The following is a 21,557-nucleotide window of genomic DNA, read 5'->3' on the forward strand; positions in this document are numbered from 1 at the left end:
GCCTGTCCCATGCAATCAGCATTCCCATTCATATTCAATGATCCTCATAACCCTAGGAAAAGAGAAAAAAGAATCATACTCTAATCTGCTCCTTCGAGAGCGTTTCCTGACCTAAACCACAGACACATTAGCCCAACAACCCACGAAACTCCTCAATAAAATTAGTTATAGAAAACAGAACATACCAGGAGCGAACATCTTGTACTAAGAAAGGGTAAATTAAGTAAATGGATTGGGTGACGTGAAGACAATGACAACAATGGAAGACCAGGAAAGTTGAGGTACGCTAAGGGTTCGATGATGAGTTCAAGAAAGGCTACGATTCTGCCAATGCACGGACCATCAGCGGAGGCGGAATTTCTGCGGTCAACTCGACTTTACTTACTTAACCTTTGGTCCCGTCACTTGTGTTCTTGTTGAACGCCAGATTACTTTTTCTTTTTCTGCTGTTGCAGTTACTTTGGTTTTGGCTTTCTCTTTACTGGATTCTTGATTATACTTCTTTGTATCGATATTGGCCAGGAGAGAAAGTGAAAGAGAAAAGGAAGATAAGAGAGGGTCGATTAAAGATATCGATCTATCTGTTTCTCCCGTCGCAATAGCAACGGAGCGAGCGCCTTGCGCTATCGACTTACTTCACTGTCTACGACACATACACGCGCTACACACCCACATAATCTGAGCCAACATGTCGGCCAGTCCAGAGATCAAACCGGTCGAGGAAGACCCCGTGCAAGCGCCTACCCCCGGCGCCGGCGATGACGAAGCCCAGGGCGTCGAGGAAACAGCCGCTGCCGACTTGGACGCAGCAGATGAAAAGGACAACGGGTCCGATGACGAGTCGATTCTGTCGGAGGTAGACGAGGCGCAGTTCGAGGACTTTGATCCTGAGAATGTCGACGTCGAGGACCGGCCGCAGTTGGCGATTGATGAGGATAATCTGAAGCTTATTGGACGGCATAAGCGGAAGAGGACTGAGGATGGGGAGCGGTCGACGCGCAAGAGGGAGGGGCGGAGGGAGAAGAAGAGTCGGCGGATGAGGGAGTTGGAGGAGGGGGGTGATGATGGGGATGGTAAGGCGAAAAAGAGGGAGAGGAAGAGGAGGGAGCCCACTCCTGAGGATGATGAGACGTTGGATCCTGCTACTCGTATGTTTTTCCCTTTCCCTTTCTCTTAAGATGGGGTGGGGTTGGGGTGATGGATGTTGGGGCTAACTGGTGTAGGTCGTCGTAGGGCTTTGGATCGTGCTATGGATGAGGCGCTCAAGAAGCCTACTAAGAGGCGTTTTCGCAAGGCGGATGGTATTGTATGTTTTATGTTTAATGTTTTGGGTCTACTGTGTGGTTGGGTGCTAATTGATATTGCTAGGATCTGGAACAAATGGCCGATGCCGAGATTGAGGATATGCGCAAGCGCATGACCCATGCTGCTCAGATGGACGCTATTAGTCGTCGGGAGGGCAAGCCCGCTATGCATAAGTTGAAAATGCTGCCTGAGGTGGTCTCTCTACTCAATCGAAACCAGTATGTCAACAGTCTGGTTGACCCCGAAATCAACCTGCTTGAGGCGGTGAAGTTCTTCCTGGAGCCTTTGGATGACGGCTCGCTGCCGGCCTACAATATCCAGCGTGATTTGATGACCTCGCTGGCTAAGCTTCCGATCAACAAGGAGGCGCTTGTTGCGAGTGGAATCGGCAAGGTGATTGTGTTCTACACCCGGAGTAAACGTCCCGAAGCCGGCATCAAGCGTATGGCTGAGCGTCTGCTTGCTGAATGGACGCGCCCTATCCTCCAGCGTAGCGATGATTACTCCAAGCGAGTCTACCAGGAAGCGGAGTTCGATCCTCGGTATGTGACCCAATACCTCTAGTTTGGTTGACCTGGAACAGAAACTAACTCTAGGTTGTCTAGAAAAGTTCAACGTACTACACAATCGGCCCAGGCCACTGCGGCAGAAGCGCGCGCTCGCGAACTGCTTCCTCCTCGTCTGGCGAACCGTGCCCGCGCCGAGATCACACATACCAGCTACACTGTCGTGCCTCGTCCGACGATGGTGCAGGAGAGCAAGTTCGCGCGGCCACTGGGTGCCAGTGGAGAGGATCGATTCCGAAAGATGCGTGCACGACAGATTGCGGCGTCGAAGGGATCGCGTCGATAGGATCGTTTCGGTTTCATGCATATTATGTTGCCACATGTCGAATGCATGGTTACTTCCATTTTCTTTTCTCTTTATTCTCTTTTTTCTTCTCGTCTTGCCGATCACATTTTCTTATGTTTTTATCCGATTGTATCGCAAAGTGTTACCTACGGTTCGGGTGCCGGCGTCAAGGGATTGATAAGTCATAGTCATTAGTCTAGAACAAACCAACAATATTTGCATAAAAAAATGACAGAATAATTTCCGGAAGCCCATACCGAAGTCGGTAGGAGTAACCTGCCAATCATGCCATCCGGAAAGCTCCAAAATTACCCGCAACGGCTGACTCAGACGCTTCTTCTCGCGCGAGAAAGTCTGGCGTCATGCGCACGTAAAGAGTTTAGTTCGCTGCGCCCATGGCCTTCCGAGCTTTGCCCGGCAGACCCCGAACACCTAAATTGCTTTTCATCGGTACGTCACGGCCTTTGCTCAATCGCCGACTCTGGTCTTTTTCGTGCGCTTTGCTATTTAAATCCGTCGTTGCGCCATAGCTTTTCTTCTCACTCTCCATTCTGGTTTTTAGATTGAGTTACTCCTCTCTTCAGTTGAAGATTATACACATTTAATTGATTAATATATCGCTTACAAACTACACTACAAACAAACACACATAATGAAGCTCCTCACCAAGGAAGAAGAAGACGCTCACTACAGGTAAGACCACACCACACCATACAACCCCAATATACAACCCACCTCCAAATCATCCCAAACTCCCCTCAATCCCACCCCATCCCCAAGGAAAAACAAACTAACAAAATAAAAAAACAGAGCAGTCCTAAAAGGCGGCACAATCGGCACCGTCCTCGGTCTAATAGGCGGCTACGCCGGCGTCCTCGCCGCATCCCGCCGCTACCACACAATCCGCAACCTAACGCTCCCCATGAAAGCCTTCCTCGTCACCTCCTCGGGTACCTTCGTCGGCATCATCGCAGCCGACAACTCATCCCGGAACTTCGAAGTTGAGCGCAACGCCGACCAGCAATGGTACCAGAACCGGGAGCAGCGGCTGCGCGAGGAGTCGCTGCAGGGGATGAGTTTCATGGAGCGGTCGCTGGCGTGGGCGAGGAAGGAGAAGTATACGATTGTTACCGCGACGTGGGTGGCGTCTATGATTGGGAGTTTTGTGCTGGTGGGACGCAATCCGTACCTCAGTGGACAGCAGAAGATTGTCCAGGCGCGTGTTTATGCGCAGGGTTTGACGCTTGCGGTTCTGGTTGCTTCTGCGGCGTTTGAGATCAGTGATCAGAGGAAGGGGAAGGGGATTTTGAAGAAGAAGTTGGAGGAGAAGGAGGCTGCTGATGGGAAGTCTGGTGTTGTTGTTGAGGAGGAGCCTGTTAGGCATCAGCAGAATGAGGGGCAGGGTGATCTCTGGAAGGATATGGTTGCTGCTGAGGAGGAGCGGTTGAAGAAGAAGCATCAGAGTGTTTGGGAACATCCTGAGTTGCATAAGGAGGGTCAGCAGCAACAGCAGCAGCAGGCTAAGGAGGTTAAGGAGGAGAAGACGCAGCAGTGAGTCTGTTGTGGTTGGCTCTTTCCTTGGCTTTGTGTCTTTGGTTGAAGCGTTATCGGGGGTCTTCATTGCTTTGCGGGGACTGAAAAGTCTTTTGTTTTGGGCTTATAGATTCTTGTCCTGATTTTGTTTTGTGGGTGGCGCAGGGCGTTGATTGTTGATTGTTGTTGTTCTCTGCTGGGTGGCTCACATGGTGCTGCAGCGGCTGTGTGTACACTGGTTGTACTGTATTCTATGAATCTCCTCTACAATTGATGCCTCGTCATGTCTTGTTTACTATGTGAGCTCCTGGAATGTCAATAATCCTCTTGTCTGTTTCAATCAGTTATGTGCATACCAGTGCACTGACATGTTCCGTCAACAACCACCATATCGTCTCTTATGTTCACAATGCATATTGGGTACATCCGCATGAACACCGTACCTTGATGCCGTACTCCGTAGGCAAGATCTTGCTATTGCTAGACATCGGTCTTCTCACTCTGAGCGCGTGGCCCACGGCCCAAGTATGAAGACGCCTCGAGGCTGTTGAGCTCATCCTCTTCCTTATCCAGCTTGTGATGCGTAATCCAAAAGAGATTGCCCCCGATAAAGGAAAGTACAGCGACGAAACCATAGTTCCACACAAGAAGGGGGTCAGTAGATAGAAGAGTTAGGCCTTGTTGGATTGCAGACGAGAAAGCGTGCATGAAGAGATAAATAGATTGCACTATCGGTTAGATTTAGATTAGTAGATGCAATGAACACTTGATATCAACGTCATATACTATAGAACATACCTAAGCTCTTCATATTCTTCGGCGCCTTGGTGAATGCATACTCGTACCCAGTGATCGAGGTGAAAATCTCTGAAAAAGCAATCAAGACGTACGGCACAGCTTGCACCCAGACATTGATAGGCGCAGGAGTCTTGCAGCTCTTCTCGCCCGGATACTTGCCACATTTACCCGTTTGGTAGATATAGTGCTGTATCACGGCGGCAGATACCATGGATATAGCGGCGAGCATGTACCCCGCGTACATTCGCTTCAGAGGGGTAAACTGGACGCCTAGTCTCTGGATTCCAGGGTAGACAACCTGGTCCATGATAGGTATGAAGATAATGAGGGTCACCGGATTCAGGTTCATGATGATGTCGTTTGGGACACCGTGAAGCTCCATGGTGGCCGCCTGAGAGGTGAGATTGTTGGTCATTTGTCCGTAGGCCAGCCCTAAGCTTGGTTAGACAGACATGCCTGGAGACCTTGACCAGAGTTACTTACAGTACAGGGGGTACCAGAGGAAGACGGCGCATGCTTTGAGAGCTCTGCGCACCTCGTCTACCCATTTGTCGTCGAAGGTCATCCACACTGGTTTTCTCTGAACGTTGCTGGGCTTCACGTTCTCCCAGAAGTCACTTGCTCGGCAGTTCTGGACACTGTTTGCAAAGTATCAGCTAAGCTGGTTAGTGCGGAGTAAATAGTTTCCACTGACAATCTGATAGGATTCCATGACCACCTGCCCTTGAGCGCGAATGCCCAGAGCTTGAACGCCCTTCCCACCACTGAACCAGTTGGGGGAGTGACCTCATAATTCTTGCGGCAGACATAAAGCACCAGTGGACAGAGGGCGAACATGATGGTGGGAAGGACGAAGGAGAGCCAAAATCCAACATATTTCTCTGCATACACCATGACAATCTGTCCAAGCAAGGAGCCAACGTTGATCATGAAGTAGAAATACAGGAAGATCCGGGTGATCGTCTGAGCCGGGTCCACGATGACACGTTCTCCGGTTTTTGGAAGTCTTTTGATGTAGTGTCTGGTTTCTTTGTGCTGTTCTGCGATTAGAGGAGCGACGTTCGACCTATTAATGTGTCAATAAAGGTATTCACAATCAGAAAGGTCAGCCTGTACTTGAAACCTCCCACACCAATTCCGAAGAGTACTAGACCCACTATGAAGCAACCTAACGCACCGTTGGGATGCACAATCACCTGGGGAAGAGATGCGATGATCAACACAATGTGTCCAACCATGGCAAAGGCGATGGCAACTTGAATCGTCTTCAGGCGGCCCCAGAACTCGTCGGCCACCCAGGCACCAATAATAGGAGTCACGTAACACCAGAAAACATTGACTTCGAATGTCAGAGTATTGTCAGCACACTAGGAGGCGTTGCAATTGGGGAGCTCACGAGTAGTTAGGCCTGTGGAGACTCTCTGGCCCATGCCTAGAGCTCCAGACTGTCCTGCATGGCCGGCACCAGTACTTGAGTTGGGTGGAAGAGGCTGTTGGATAAAGTTGACAACTGAAGAGGGTCATTCTCATATCTCGTGCGACCGAAAGGACTACATACAAACAGCAGTGGTTCCATAGTAGGAGAACCGTTCGCACAGCTCAACAAAGGCGATGGTATATGCAGTCCATTTAACACTTCCAGCGACACGACGAAGAGACTCCAGTTCCTCTCCAGTTGGGGTTGCGTAGCCGTCATCATGCGGAGAGGGAGCCGCCGAAAGCACTATAGTCTCTTGCTCTGAGAGGGGAGCTTTGAGTGTCTCAAGAGCATTAGACTTTCCTCGGCTAATGGTGTCGCTCATAGTTGTGACAAGGCGAAGCACTGGTAAACAATACTGAGCAGAAGGTCAGGACGGTTCAGGAATAAAATGAGATGATAAAGATTACCAAGCGAGGGGCTCAAGAGTGACTCTAGAACCAGAAGAAGAAAAAGAGACCCAAGAGGCAGCGAGGGCAAGCTTCGGGCGAACGAAGGATAAAACACAAGAGAAAAAGAAGAAGGGAGTTGAAGAGTCGGCAGAGGATAGGGGGATGGGTCGAGTGCCTGGGGAAGATGGCAGTCAATCTCGTGCCTGTCTGGAATAAACTTTTATATAGAAATTCACTCTCACCAGATGGGCCTCTTACATTTAATTGGAGAGAAATATTCCAATTCTAGGCATCGGCCAGTGTTCTTCTACGAATAGCCAGGGATGGGACAGATTACTACTTAGTATCTGCTACCACTTTTGTGTCATACCTGAAGTTGATATACGGGCTAGTCTTTCGTCCGGTATTGAGCTATGACCATTGAGAAGAGATACCAGGTCTACCCGTGACCTGACAATTGGTTTGAATTCCATATCTAGGAGGTTGAAGGTAACGCAAACGCCACTGCTTGGTGAATGGGAACCTAGAGACGGCTACTCGCTGATGGTCTAGTCAGTATTTGAATCATGCTCAGTCTAAAGTTTCTCCGCACTCTTGGGGAAGTTTGTGGCCAAGCTATCATACAAATGTCAGGTTTCTCCGGATATCAGGCCTACTTTGAGAATGTCCATGATCCCCGAATGCAACAAAGAAGGCCTGGAACTCTTGGAATGTTTTTATCTAGTCATCTTTCGATTAAGAAGACACCTTATGTTTGACGTTGCAAGTGTTGGTATGGACCAGCATCGTTGGTCTCCCAAGGTAACACAGCGAGAAAAGACGTTCAATAATAGGCGGGATATTGATTTGAGGCTATATCAGTGAATGATCCTACTAATTCTGACCCGTGATCACCTGCGTGGACCAGCTATGTCCAGCCTAAACTGTTATTGTAATCATGGTCCTAGGGCCTAATATGCAACGACATTCCCAAGAACCAGAAGACTGGTTTTCCTTGACATCAAAGTAATATATCATGCACCTGGATTTGCTATATATAATGACACAATAAGGGTAAACCCCATTAGAGTTGGAAGGCCCTCGTTGGCAACCATCTGCCGAGCTACCAATACAACTCCTGCCTGGCTGTTCATCAAAAAGTCCTACTAAAATGAATTGGAATGGCATAGATAGATAACTGTTTAGGGAAGATACACAAGAAATCACTCGAGTAAGCCAATAGATGAGGCATCATACTACCTACGGTTGCACCTGAACACAGCTTATAGGTCATTATATTGATGAGCGGGAAGGAATTTAGAAAAAGGGTAGCCAAGGTTAGCTATAAGTGGCTAACGTATGAAGATATTGTCCGATTGGATGGTTGATTATTACGACGGATGGCATACATACCAGCAAGATACCACGGAGGAGATATAAACAAAGGAAACTTAGCGGTAACTTGGGCTAAGAAAAACACGTCTAGTCCCAGCCGTCTTGGAGGTGCCCCGCTGATGGTGTTCCCTGTATTTCTTTGTCCTTTGGTTTTTCTTTCCGTATATGTATTGTAGCGTGTCATATATCAATACCATGTATGCCTAACGCCAGATCTAAGGGGAGCTCCAAGCTACCATCAACCCTGATAAGGGCGATGGTACCATGCATTCACGACGTTCTTGAAAATTTCTGAGTATCCTTTGTAATGGTTAGCCTGAGTAAGCATAGAACTATAGCCTATGTCAAGATAAAGAGAACGAAAGTCTCGAGCAGTGTGCTGGTCATATCAGTCATCATTCATTTAGTGAGCTAACTATTTATATTCATCTCACGCAGTAACTCTCATTCGTGTAGGCAAATGATAGGAATGTTACAGACGGAGCTAACCAACATACTTATGTTGTAGTAGATATGGGAAATCATCAGTGAGTTCAGGTCATCGCGTTTAATGAGTGTCGCCAGGTTGGGCAGAAGTAAGTGTTGAGCAGGTAGCAGGTGGTGTAGCCGCCATTTACGCACAGCTTTTTGGACTCCTTAAGGCAGTAGCAGCCATATATTAAGGAGGAAGTTTCAGAGTTAGTGTTGTCTCCAATTCCCGTTGTCATAAAGTCATCGATCAAACATTCGCAGAGAAAACCGTGTCGGATATGATAACTGCAACAGCCGCAATCTAGAGACACAGTCAGCCAATTTTCCATCGCTAAGTTTGCGCAAGTTACATACTAGTGATTGATCGACGTGCGCAGTTATGATGATATCCAGGACCGGTCGATAGCCATGCTTAGAACTAGGAAAGCGCTTCATCAAGGCCAACTTCTCGTTGTGTTGTATACTCTCGCGTACTTCCGCTACCTTCCTATCACCATCCACAATATCATATAATGCTAAAACATTCCCGCGACTCTGGACCTCTAGGGATAGTTCCTTATCCTCCTTACGCTTGGATTCGAAGGCTGCGACGTTGTCGAATGTGATGGTGAAATCGCCCCAACCAGATATACCAGACGTTCGTCGCGGACTAACGGTGGCTATCTTCGCACTACTACTCCCCGGCAGGGAGATGGACCAGGAATTCCTAAAGGACTTTCTGTAGATCTCGAACAAAGGGAGGCCCGAGGAATCTCTGAACTCCCGACACGGGCGGTCGTTGAATTTCCGACCGGAGGCTGTGAACAGAACTATACCGTCATCGTCTTGGATGCTATAACCAATCGCAGATTTTGGGTCACCTTGGGGTCGAAATGTGAGGAGAGATTTAGCTTCGGTCATATATTCTCTTCGAAGAGCGATCGGGCGCTGGGGAGCTTTCAGAACTCTGCGAATCCGGGGAGAGCATCCGGTAGCCAACGGAGCTTGCAGGGGTGGTAGTACGTAGGTGGTGGACATTGTGCTGCTGGCGGTTGGAGGGGGAATTGGGCTGCCCTGCGTTCTGAGGTGCTGCGATTGCGGGGAAGGCAGCTTTGTTTATAATCAAGCGGAGAGTTGGACGTGATAAGCCCATAAATCACTCGCGCACAGCCCGGCGCCCCCCGATGACTTCATAGGTGGTAAAGGTATTTACCCCATCCGGCTTGGAAGGGGCCCACCAATCAGGGCATCCATGGCCTGACCTACTTTCCAGGTCTAAGAATACCTGCCCAGACAAGTGGTCTGGAATGCGATACATGACTTGCCAAGACCGTTCGGTTGTGATATGGCCTCCTACTAAGGAGGATAGATTCGGAGTTACACCTCAATTTGACACATTGCAGAGTACTTGCAGGATAAGCTTACATAGTTTCCAATCAGACCACTCTAGGCACAAGAGTCGTGTAACTTTGACCTATCAAATAGATGTATATATACGGAGTACTCCGTCTATAAGACCTAGAGGCTGAACGATTGCCGTTCGGCTTATTCATGTTTCTGAGAGATGGCGGTGTCATATGTGCAAACAAACCATACTCGCAGTCTCCCACGCCCAGCCACAAAACCCCGTGACCGATCCATTGCCCTGATCCACTTGGGGACTAGTCCCAAACCCAAACCCAGACGAACTGGAATCGCCCTGAACGTGTTCCCGGGTACACGGGTGGCTCTCCCTTCCTTTTGTCGATCTTGGGCCCTTTTTTATTTGTTCAAAAGAAAATTTCTTTTGGATGCTTATGCCCTAGAAAACCCATTATGATGACAACCATGTATTTATCCAATGCTGGAGAAAACCAGAAATAGAAGCGGAGAGGCTGAGGAAAGCCAAGACGCTTGCAACAATGCTAACGCGAAAACAGCTGGAATGTCTCAAATTTAACCCATCGTTTGACTGTTTGACTTGTTCCAAATTCCCCTCGACGGAGATCCGAGTGGGGGGCGAGTGTCTCTCTTTTAAGCCTTTTTAATCTATTTTTCTTTTACGGAGTAGCTCTTCGATGTTAACCACTCATCTTTATGTCATAACGATTGGCTGTGGTTTCTCACTACCAAGGCATTCAACCCTTCACTGTCTGCGTAGTCAGCTGTTCGCTAGTCCTACTACTACTTGAGTAGGTATCAACGCCCAGTTCTGCTGCCTGATTCCTACCTACCTCCACTTCATGACACTTCACCCCTGAAGTCCGTCGGTATGAAAATATGGCGGCAACGTGCGTCTCGCCCCGTGCGGGTGCTCCTATACCTCCTAGCACTTGTGCTTCTGCTGTGGATCGTTCTACCCTACGACCACCCTATCCGGCTATCGGCTCGCTTTAATGTTACAGCCTTTGGTACCGCCCTCACCTCTTACCTTGGGGGCCGTTGGTGGTTCTCAGAACGCTCAACTTTCCCAATTGTGCTATCGGACGATGTTGCTGTGTTGATGAAATCGGGATTTGGGACAAAGGATCGCATTGCCGCTTGGTTGGAAGCTCACGAGCACGACAAATTCAACAACCTCCTTCTTGTTGGCGACTTCGCGACACCCTCAGGACAACTTTTTAACTACAATGGCCGGCGCCTACCAGTTTCTGACCTCGTGGCTTGGATGCTGGAAAAGGGATACTTGTCTGCAGAACTGGCGCACCCACGACTGATGAAGCATTCTAACTTAAGCACTGCCATCTCCAACGGCGATGTGGACATCGCAAAGGAACTATCGAAGTCGTTCGGGTGGGAACTGGACGCTCTAAAGGTACCTAGCCCTGATTGTTAAACTTCCGTTCCGTCTCACATCGATGTGATACCTCATTAGTCGACGTGGAAGGCTGACATGTAATAGTTTATCTCCGGCCTTGAATTATGCTATGACCAGATGCCGGATAAAAAGTGGTACATTATGGCCGACGACGATACGTATCTCATGCAGCCCGCCCTCAAGCTGTTACTAGAACATCTTGATCCTGAAGTACCCCTATACGTTGGCAACGCGGTAGGGGACTACAAAGGCCGCTTTGCACATGGAGGATCCTCCGTGATCCTATCCCAAGCCACAATGCGTCTTCTTTTCTCGCACCGCGAAGTGGTTACCTCGGCCCATCTAGAGTCTCTCGAAGAAACGTGGGGCGATAAACTTCTCGCGACGACATTGCTCAAATTAGGTATCTATCTCGACGAACGATACGCCATCTTTTTCAATGGGGGCCCACCTCGAGCCATAAGGGTCACAGAAGACCGCTTGTGCGCGCCGATCATCTCTTTCCATAGTTTAACTCCTTCAGAAATGATAAATGTCGGTCGGAGGTTCCAGCATACAGATGAAGTTCTTCTTTGGATTGACTTATGGGATATCTACGGTGCCCCTTCTCTGGACTCGCCGGTACTCGAGTCAGGCCGAAAGGACTGGGACCACGTCGGAGGCCTGGATGAATCAACCATGACCGTCAATGAAGTTTCAACATCTCAGAGATGTATCCAGATATGCCAGAACTACTCAAAGTCTTGTTTGGCTTGGACCTGGGAGTCGGAGAAACAGCTCTGCCATATCAGCAACTGGATGGTACCAGGAGAACAGGCTGAAGGTAAAACCTCGGGAATCAATGTGCCACGTGCGAAAAATCTTGTTAGCATGTGTCGATCGTGATCGACTCGGCTGACCATCCACAAACTGTCAACATTGCTCATAATCAGAGGGCAAGGCTTTCTCAATACCACATCCCAGGATGACCATTGTTAAGTCACAAAGAGCCCCACGGCAGTCGATGGAATATCATACTCGGATGCAGGGGATTCACCGAGCTGCCAGAGGTCGTTTTAGCGGGCGGTGGCGAAGTCTGCACAATTGACATAAGTATAGCGATTGCCTAGCTGCACGAGGTGTAGCATAAGCCCACCTATTCACACGATCTATTCAACAGATATCTTCACCATTCGGCAACAAGGGGAATAGAGAAGTGACTTCGCCCTCGACAGGGCTTATCTTTTGCACGCAGCCGACTCCTATTTTCTTTCTTCCACTACGACATTTTTATAGACGTCTCATCATTTGTGTACATTACGTTTCTTCATCGCTGTATATACTTCAAGTACTTCTTGCTTCACTTGAGAGTCTAGAATCAGGCAGGTAAGATTATTGAACGCCAATAAAGCCTCAGCATGGCTTTCACTATTGCACCTGGGGAGGTTTGATAATGCATTGGCTTTCTTTGACTGATGAAGGTTCACTGATGCTTTCAAAATAAATCGTACAGTAGGGCTGCAAGGAGCTTATTCTGAACTGCAGTGTTCACATCATAAGGGAAAACATCATAATCTTTTGGAAGTTACTTTGCAAGTGACTGACGAAAGCCAAGTCCGACAATGTATCTCCTTGCATAAATCTTGACTATGATCCATGACCGCGTCTCGAGTAGTCGTAACAACCCGGCCGTCCACATTTAATTGGTTATAGTAGAGCCCTGCACCACATCCGGGCCCCTTGGCACATACACTAAGCTGTCGATCACTCCCAACGGACCCTGATGGGATAGCGATCAACTTGTCTGGGCACGGGCACTGAACTCAGAGTCGCGTCATTGTTTTATCGCCTCAAGGGAGAAAGACCAGTAAGTCCTTTCTACTCCTGAACGATTAGGCACGTTAAAATCGATAAACAACATCGACTTGGTATGAACAATTGTTTCTGGTATAATTATGACCTGCAGTACCTGAGACTAGCGGACCACTGATCTACAGAATTCTTGCGTTGGAGCGGGATAAAATGTCCTATTCACTTCGTGACAGTACCCACTTCTCCAAAGAATTTTGTATCCTGACCCACTCCTGATGTCGAGCATCGATCAAATGCTGTTTCGGGTATCCCATGCTCTCCACCGAGACGATCTTGTCCTAACACGCTATGGCCCTCCCTTCAGGACCCACTTCCGGGTTGTAGTATACCTAAGGTACGGTACCTTTAAGGGCTATATCGTTGACTGTCCTTACTGGAATAACTTCAAATGAAATAGTTGGCTTTGTTGTCGCTGAGTAAGTTATGGAAGATATACAGAAGTGTGTGTTGTTGAACGCATATATCCTCAATCAACTGAAAAGGTATATGTTGTGCTCTCCACCTGATATGCGGGTCATGTAGTAGGAAACACATCGTTGGATTGATAAACGCGTTGTTTATGTTCAATTATTTACTCAATTTCTTTTCTTTATTCCTTCATCATCTTGCAGATTCCACAGCACCGATACCTGGGTCTCTATCCTGTCTTATGGTGTATGAGCTATGTCAAGCTTTGCGTACCCTTATTTAGCCACATTTTGTGCCTCGGAGCAAATGGAATCTCTTCCGTATCTTATATCGTTAACTTGCCGACAGCAAACCCACTTAGATTGCGCGATTCGACTAACCTCAGATGAAAGCTATAGCTCATGCGGGGATCTCGGTAGATGGATTCCGTGTCGCGGGATCTATGCATCCGGCATCCGAACAGTCCTTCGGTTCGGATCAAGTATCATAACTAAACCGAGAGTATATCAAGACTCATCCGCTGGTTTGATTTGTTATCTGCTTACCAAAACAGATATTCGACTGACAAATGCTTCCTAACGTCCAAATAGAGGCAATAAAAAGGGCTTCTATCTGGTCGCCATGGAAGTCATAACACTCAAATTCGCTTGATCGAAAATATCCAAGCCTAATACAGCATTCCGTATTAATCAGTTCGATATAATGTCCCAACACGTACTCCTCCTGGGTGCCACCGGCCAGACAGGCAATTCTATCCTTAATGGACTCCTTGAGCACGGCGAATATGTATGCGAAGAGATCAGTCAAACCGGCATGTCTATTTCTAGCACTAACATCATTTCGCTACTCAGGAAGTCGCTGCGTTGGTTCGTCCTTCGTCAGCTGGAACACCGAAAGTGAAGGCTGTGGCCGAACGGGATGTGAAGATCATCGCTGCCGATATCACCGGCCCGGTGGATGATCTAGCTAGCATCCTCCGTGACTTCGATGTTGTGATTAGTGCCATCGATGCCTTGAGCATGCACGCTCAGGAGAATCTAGTCACCGCTGCGAAGCAGGCCGGCGTGAAGCGGTTTGTGCCGTGCGCATTTATCACTGTGTGTCCGCCGGGTGGTGTGTTCCGTCTGAGAGATGAGGTATTTCTACCCAGTTAACCCATGTTGAGCTTCAGGATTGGCCTCCAGCAACGGAAGATAGCCCCTTTCGTGTCAATCAACGACCTGGATTACAGGAAAGTCGCTAACAGCTATACCACAGAAAGAAGCGATATACCAACATATCCGCAAGCTTCACCTCCCCTACACCATCATCGACGTCGGATTCTGGCACCAGGTCTCCTTTCCAACTGTTCCATCCGGCCGCGTAGACTACGCCTCCATGTATGCGCCCAACACAACCATCCACGCAGGCGGCAACGCACCAAACCTCCTCACCGACCTTCGTGACATAGGCCCCTTCGTCGCGCGCATTATCGCCGACCCCCGCACCCTCAATCGATCAGTCTACACATGGTCCGACGTGCTGACTCAGAACGAGATTTTTGACATGATGGAGGAGATGAGCGGCGAAAAGATAGAACGCACTTACATGTCCGCTGAGACAATTGAAACGGCCATTGCGACCTTTAAAGAGACTCTCGAGAAGGAACCAGAAAATATACCCGCCCGTCTTGCGCTGACCATGTTTCAATATTTCCTCAGTAAAGCTATCCGGGGTGATAACCGGCCGGAGTATGCGAAGTATTTGGGTTACTTGGATGCCAGGGAGTTGTATCCGGATTTTGAACCGAGGAGCTTCAGGAGCTACTTGAAAGAGGTCCTCGATGGCAAGGCAGAGAAGGTGTATAAGGATAACGAGGGTATTGAGCAGTTGAAGAAATGGTTCTTTGAGTCAGGTTTGCCGCTTTAGATTCCAGTTAGGCTCCTATGTGGTGGGCAGTGCTTTGAAGAAAGTACTACGATGGATCCATGCATCCATTGTGTGGATTGATGAATAGCATCATATAATAGCAGCTAGTTCTGCTAAGTGGGCAAATGGTATTTATATTATTTTACGACGTTGAAGACTCCAGCTCCGTGCTTATTCTTTGACAAAGAGCATGGCCACCTGAGCTTAGAAGCGTTTCCTTCTCCACCCACTCTTCCAATCCCCACCATTCTATGTCTGTCAAAGGTGAATGACAGAATAGCAGCTACTACATTCTCTCAGAAAAGAACCTGATTCGCAGGCCGAGTCTCAGAGGCAGTTGGGGTTGTACAAGGGCCATAGATTTATGGTTTGTTTCGTACCTTTATAAAACCCACTTCTCCCCACAACAGACAATACCTTCTTTTCTCCTTAATCTGACACCTCTTGTCAAAAATAACGACATCCTTTGGCGGAGAGTTAGCATACTATTCCACCAAGGAGAGAGAAGCGAATACCCTCCATCAACTTAGTCACTACCAGGAGAAAACCTAATTTCCTACTCTCCTCAACAGCAAGAGTAGCTGGATTGAAGTGACTGAACCTTGCAATCCCCGACTTTAACGTTTTGGTTTGTCCCCCGCCGAGGCTGGATGGATCCCTGCTATCCTTGCCGCTGTCAGCGACTGACCTGCTTCTATAGTCAACTATGATCGAAAAGAGCCCCTCATATATTAAGTTTCTGGTCCCACCGCGATATGCTCGTCACCAGGGTAGAAGGGAGATATTAGGAGGTGGAAGGCTTGGTGCTTGTAACGTATTGATTGGGTATGAAAAGACACAAGGGGAAAGATGCCTTTAATCGATATAAAGGCTTGAGGTTGATGACACAAGAAGGATCGAAAGGCTAGGGAGGCAGGTATAGGTATTGTGCTAACCCCGGCTGAGGTCATGGGGCTCAGCAGTGTCGGTCAGAAGAGCGGAGGAGAAGCAATACCAACATTATAGCTACAGTGATAACCGTCGGATGGCATTGAAACTATCACATATCATGGGTATTGCTTTTTATGTTCACTCTTTGACAAGTGTCTTCAACCGAGATTCACCGAGAGAAGTGCGAAGCAAGATGCGTTCTAGGATAAGGATACTGTGAGCATTTCACAGCGGGGGTTGGAAGACAAGAAGGACTATGGCATCCAACATGGTCAGGGGTTGGAAAGGGTTATAATAAGCTCAGCAACAAAGGCTATGGGTCAGCGCCTCTTTCAGAACCCTGCCCTTTCAGCTCTCCAGTTTCCTTCGGGAGGAGCTTTGTGCAGTCCTGTTCTCCCTCACGCTGCTTCATCCTATCCTCCTTTCCGTATTGCTTTATCGTCCTGTTTTGCTTGGCAGAATCCCCAGCTGCCATCATTGCCTGCAGACCAGGATCAAGCGCTACCCTCTTGTCTTTGCTCTTCTGGCCGGCGTTGCTGAGTCTCACGATTTCGGCCCGGGTTAGCACAATACCTATGTCTGCCTTTCTAGCATTTGAGTCCTCATTTTGAAGATTGTCAGTCATTTCGATGATGTCCAAGCTGTATCTACCGTCAACCAATCAAGTCTCTGTCTGATTTGAGCTTCAAGCTCCACTCATATAGACTTACATTCTGAATCAGTTGCGTTTCGAATCTGACCGGTCAAGTTGCAAAGTTATCAGATGGTACTGTGAACGACCATCACAGTTCCAGATAGTGATACATGCAAGGTCACAGGTTTTCACCCAGCCATATATAGTGAAGACAGGCCTGTCATGAGGATATATGACGGAACTAACCCTCAGTCTCTCGCGTAACATTCCAAGTCTACAGATATAATCCGGAATCATGGGACAGAGCTCCCTTATTGAATGGGTATCACCACAGATTAGCTAGCATCATTGACTGTATAGTTTTCTCTGTAGCTATTCTCCCAAGAATGTTGTATACGTCACGTAGCTACAAGGAATAAGCACAACTAGTCTCTATCTACGTTCTAGTTGCTCTGCGTGTATTGGGGTCATTGGCAGAGATGTTGTCTCCATAGACATTCAGCCGGGGAATACAGAATTCCTGTAAGTTGAGATTGAAGGATCCGGTATGTACCTGCTTTCCTTCCATTTTCCAGCAGCTGATATGAGAAGATGACTGTTTTCTTTTGTTCTAGGAGATGTTCACCTGATATAGCCTGTCAACGTTCCTATTGTTATGTTTTCAGGAAATGGATAAGTCCCAAAAATGTTGGTCGAAAGTACCGGTATATCACTGTTGGCTTCTTGGCTTCTTGGCTTCTTTATTTGTTCTCCATTCAAGAAAGACATATACGGAAATGTAACACTCCAGAGTGGCAAACATACAATCACCGGAACTGCCTAAATTATACATAGAATATAAGGACATACAAAGTTAATATTGAAAATGATGGCTAACACCCCCATTCTTTATATAGGTCTTTCCAAGCCCTAAACGACTAGGGATTCTAGAATCAGTAATCGAGCAACTGAAAGACCGCTTCCTTTCAAGGAATAAGATCATGTAAATCAAGACCTTGAATGGTATCACTCAACAACATCTCAAAGAGTTCTTTAAAGGACGAGTCAGAACAGCTGTGCCGGTAGCCGGAACTATAACCCTGACTCGGAGTAGTCCACCGTAGCACCTTGAATGACAGTACCTTCTTCACTAGGTCTTTATAGTTCAAACCTGGAAATGGTGCTTCAGGTCTCGGCAAATATAGATCAACTGACCGCATATACTTTGTCAGGGCTCCATACATGATTGAACTGCACTCAAAGCAACACCCTCGAGTACCGCTTAGGAATGCCTCGCGTGTGTCATGAAGAAGCGTGACCAGGTTACTGATAGCCTCCTCTCTGTATTTATTCATTGCTTCTATAACCATATTAGAGATAAAGCACCTTGAGGATCTGCCTACCCTTACCCATGACCTTAAAAGGGACAGGAAACCCAAAATCGTCGATCCAGCCGTCACTCCAAGACATAACAGTCGATGTTGATTCTTTGAACTGGGCTTGTAGTTGGAAAACCCAAGAGATCCATAGCCACAGAAGTAGATCTCGAGAATAGATTTTGGGAATCTTTTCCTCTAGAGCGTCGATCCATATAGTCGTCCAAATATACACTGCCTCCTTGCAGTCATAGAAGTCAACTAAGACAGCGACCTTGGCAAGCATTTCGAGAGTGAGTTTTTGTGGTACATGGTATTGTTGACCATGAATAGCACGAAGGAGAATCAAGAGTGCTTCAATATCCCAGCTTTCTGCAGTTATCTCGACTGAGCCTTTTTGCAGGTAAGTAACACTCTCCTTCCAACCACCGGTAAGTATTTTCTTGAAAACAGGGGACGCAAGAATTAGATGCTTCGCGGAGACTTGGATGCGGAAACAAGCCTCGTCCAGCGACTCACGGACGAGGTCAGTTTCGATTTGCGCTCGGACAGGCTCTTCGGCAGCTACATCGACAGCCACATCAACAGGCACTTCGACAGCCTCTTCAACAGCCTCTTCAACAGTAGGCCCTTGGAGAGTCGTATTGCGCAATAGTATGATCACTTCGCCATCTGGATCGATAATATGGCTTGGCTGGTCCATCATTGTTGCCTAGTGCACGTTGTCAACTCTGGAAGGTGTTATTTTGCTCAATAAGGGCAAGGAGAGAATACCTAGTAGAAGCAGGGGTAAGATAATGTAATATAGTAGGTGTCACCCCTCACTTTTTCTTCTTTTGTTTTTACTTTACTGGTGAAGGTGTGGCGGCGTCTGATTGGCGTCGGTCTTGACAGCGCCTGCATACAGTACGTGACCATTCACTAGTAGATATGCCAGGGTTTCTCACAGCATAACTTTAGGAGCAGACTCGTATTATTCTGACTACTTCGGATTTCTCCAACGAAAGAACGGGTTATCTCAACTATCACTCCCTGATTGATAAAGAATTCTGGGTCTTGGTCCTTTGTATATCTGTCTGAGATCCATTCTATTTGCTAATGCGATATCATATGCCTCCTTAATGTTGTCTTTATATATATACATGCCCTGTGCTCCATTGCTGCTTTATACAACGAAATATCTGGGATCAGAATTCTACCAATAAGACCTGTTGATTTCAAGTTAGGGCATCAATAAACCAAAAAGCTTTATATTTATTACCTTCTTTCCTATATATATATAGCCGATTATTTGTTGTCTTATTATTTAATATCTTCAAATTGAACTTTTCTAATATCTTTAAAGTTATATAATTTATTTTTTAAAAGATTTACTATACTGATTAAATGCTCCACCCTCCCAATAACCAGTCATTGATCAAAACATTCCGTAATTTCCAAATGCCTCTACATCACGAGCATCTACAGACGAATGATTTCCATAGATGTGGTACTTGATCGGATATTCATTCGAGACAATGTATCCCCTGGAGCATTCATTAAATTTCACCCTGTTCTGCTTGTTGTAAAATTCGTCGTATTTAGAGTCCAACGCATCGACAAGAGTCTTTACCTTCCCGTCTGGATGCAATGCTTCCCAAGGACTCTGGCAGGTCTTGGCCTTGCATGTCTTCAGGACAAGTGTCAGCGCATCTAGACGGTGCTCAAGCTTCTTCATCGAGACACCAAGGATCTTCTCCGTGGAATTGTACAGGTTGTTCATCTGATGGGGATCGGCCTGTTGCTTGTTGGTATACATTCGATAGTAAAAAGGTGTGTGATTACTTACCGACATGTCGTAGACTTCATGGTCACCCTCGCACCATACGGAGTAGAAAAGGTTATATGTATCTCCAATCACTCGGATAGCCTTGTAGGTATTTACTTTTCCGCTCAGAGGAATATCTCTCTTATCCGAGACAGCTCCCCAGTGCTCAACCTCGACATGCTCCCATGGCTCGTCGGGGGTCGTGGTTCCTTCCTTTGGAATCACAGAGCCGTCAAAGTCGCCCGGTCCCTTGCCGCCTGCCCATTCCACAATAGTAGGAGCGATGTCCAAGTGGGAAGTGACGATGTCGGCTGTCTTGCCCTTGGGGATACCCGGGCCACGGATGATCATTGGGACGTTGACATCTTCTTCGTATGGGCAGCGTTTCCCGGGCATCAATCGATGCTGGCTAATGTGGAAGCCATTGTCGCTGGTGTAGATGATGTAGGTATTATCCAGCATTTTATGGCGTTTCAGAGTGTCAATGGTTGTCTCAACCAGGTCATCAACAGCCTGGAGGGCTTGTAAGCGACGACGGTAATATAGATCATTGTCCTTGATGACGGCATCGGACAGTTGCGGTAACTCGTGGACCCAGGCCGCACCGCTTGGCTACCTTGAGTTAGTTATGCGATTGAAACCGCGAGATGAATCACTTACCCTGTCCGGGTTGAAGGAAACACTTCTAGGAACTTTGGCATCGGGGAATGTTCCCTCGTGTCTCTTTGCTGGAACTGGTTTGGTCCAACCCTTGCCCCATTGGTAGTTGTTGTGCGGGTTGACCGGGTTGATTGCGAGGAAGAATGGCTTCTTTTCCTTTGCTGCGTCGTCCATCCATGCCATTGACTTATTAGCTAGGAGGTCGGTAGCGTACACGCCGGGGTAGCTCCTAGGCTTTTCAAAGTTGTGTTGAATCGTCGTGTTGGTGTATTGATAGGTTCCTGTTCCAATAAGTGATGGTAGAGCTTTTGAAGGAAACAATCTCACCTGGCTCGATCATGAAGTCATGTCCGTCAAGCCCCATCTCTTTCAACCCATTCATGTAGTTGTTGGCATTATGATTGTTCATCAGCTTGCCGGTGAAGTATGTCTTGTAGCCGGATTTCTGCATGTACACTGGGAGCCACTTGGATATCCATCCCTCTTCCACAAACTTGGGGTATCCACCTATCGATATTAGTGAAATTGCAATCAGATGACCAGTTGAGGCTGTGATCTCACCATATGGGGGTCTGAGGTTGGTCACGTTGGTGTTGTGTGCTGCTTTGCCTGTCCACAAACTCGCCCGGGCAGGACAGCACAACGCCACTGTCGCATAGTGGTGGTTGAAGTAGACCCCCTCATCCGTCAATAGCTTCTTCACCTTGGGCATATATTTCATCGAATCCAACTGCTGGTCTTGATCATCGGTGAGGATAACAATAAAGTTGGGCTTGTCGGCTTCCTCCTTCGCGACGACTGCTGTAGCAGCCATCCATAGCCAGAAAATGTATTTCAAGACCATGATGCATGAGCTTGGCGATGGCTTCTTAGCCTTTTCCTAAATATTGATCGAAGTATCACCGTCTTACTTATAGTATATGTTATCGTGCCAAGACACGGGATATTCAACCCCCTCCATCACAGAATGTTAACATAATGCAGAGATATGACTGGGACGTCTACATAAGGCCTTCCATGTACGAT

The 21,557-nt window shown here is 47.5% G+C and overlaps 7 protein-coding genes across 7 annotated transcripts; 4 read left to right on the forward strand and 3 right to left on the reverse strand.

Annotated features, from left to right (window-relative positions):
* Positions 1–688: 688 nt before the first annotated feature.
* Positions 689–2,157, forward strand: AO090001000303 (transcription factor SPN1; the record flags this gene model as incomplete). The annotated part of the gene is made up of 4 exons (XM_023234489.1): positions 689–1,148; positions 1,224–1,306; positions 1,369–1,847; positions 1,902–2,157. 4 exons carry the CDS (start codon positions 689–691, stop codon positions 2,155–2,157), a joined length of 1,278 nt encoding a protein of 425 aa, XP_023089609.1.
* Positions 2,158–2,809: 652 nt separating this feature from the next.
* AO090001000304 (HIG1 domain-containing protein) lies at positions 2,810–3,712 on the forward strand (the record flags this gene model as incomplete). The annotated part of the gene is made up of 2 exons (XM_001818790.3): positions 2,810–2,850; positions 2,968–3,712. The coding sequence occupies 2 exons, from the start codon at positions 2,810–2,812 to the stop codon at positions 3,710–3,712; spliced, it is 786 nt and encodes a 261-aa protein (XP_001818842.1).
* Positions 3,713–3,971: 259 nt separating this feature from the next.
* On the reverse strand, positions 3,972–6,290 carry AO090001000305 (putative MFS peptide transporter; the record flags this gene model as incomplete). Its single annotated transcript, XM_023234490.1, has 8 exons — positions 3,972–4,021; positions 4,191–4,418; positions 4,489–4,920; positions 4,972–5,105; positions 5,204–5,523; positions 5,583–5,827; positions 5,885–5,998; positions 6,047–6,290. The coding sequence occupies 8 exons, from the start codon at positions 6,288–6,290 to the stop codon at positions 3,972–3,974; spliced, it is 1,767 nt and encodes a 588-aa protein (XP_023089610.1).
* Positions 6,291–8,449: 2,159 nt separating this feature from the next.
* AO090001000307 (uncharacterized protein) lies at positions 8,450–9,219 on the reverse strand (the record flags this gene model as incomplete). The annotated part of the gene is made up of 2 exons (XM_001818792.3): positions 8,450–8,503; positions 8,557–9,219. 2 exons carry the CDS (start codon positions 9,217–9,219, stop codon positions 8,450–8,452), a joined length of 717 nt encoding a protein of 238 aa, XP_001818844.1.
* Positions 9,220–10,432: 1,213 nt separating this feature from the next.
* Positions 10,433–11,863, forward strand: AO090001000308 (uncharacterized protein; the record flags this gene model as incomplete). Its single annotated transcript, XM_001818793.3, has 2 exons — positions 10,433–10,975; positions 11,063–11,863. 2 exons carry the CDS (start codon positions 10,433–10,435, stop codon positions 11,861–11,863), a joined length of 1,344 nt encoding a protein of 447 aa, XP_001818845.1.
* A 2,076-nt stretch (positions 11,864–13,939) lies between these two features.
* Positions 13,940–15,145, forward strand: AO090001000310 (uncharacterized protein; the record flags this gene model as incomplete). The annotated part of the gene is made up of 3 exons (XM_023234491.1): positions 13,940–14,023; positions 14,089–14,350; positions 14,469–15,145. 3 exons carry the CDS (start codon positions 13,940–13,942, stop codon positions 15,143–15,145), a joined length of 1,023 nt encoding a protein of 340 aa, XP_023089611.1.
* A 2,529-nt stretch (positions 15,146–17,674) lies between these two features.
* AO090001000311 (sulfatase family protein) lies at positions 17,675–21,375 on the reverse strand (the record flags this gene model as incomplete). The annotated part of the gene is made up of 6 exons (XM_023234492.1): positions 17,675–17,879; positions 19,534–19,841; positions 19,893–20,483; positions 20,532–20,812; positions 20,859–21,038; positions 21,093–21,375. 6 exons carry the CDS (start codon positions 21,373–21,375, stop codon positions 17,675–17,677), a joined length of 1,848 nt encoding a protein of 615 aa, XP_023089612.1.
* Positions 21,376–21,557: the final 182 nt, after the last annotated feature.

Source organism: Aspergillus oryzae, chromosome 2 (genome assembly GCF_000184455.2).
Source record: "Aspergillus oryzae RIB40 DNA, chromosome 2".
Taxonomy (NCBI): Eukaryota; Fungi; Ascomycota; class Eurotiomycetes; order Eurotiales; family Aspergillaceae; genus Aspergillus; species Aspergillus oryzae.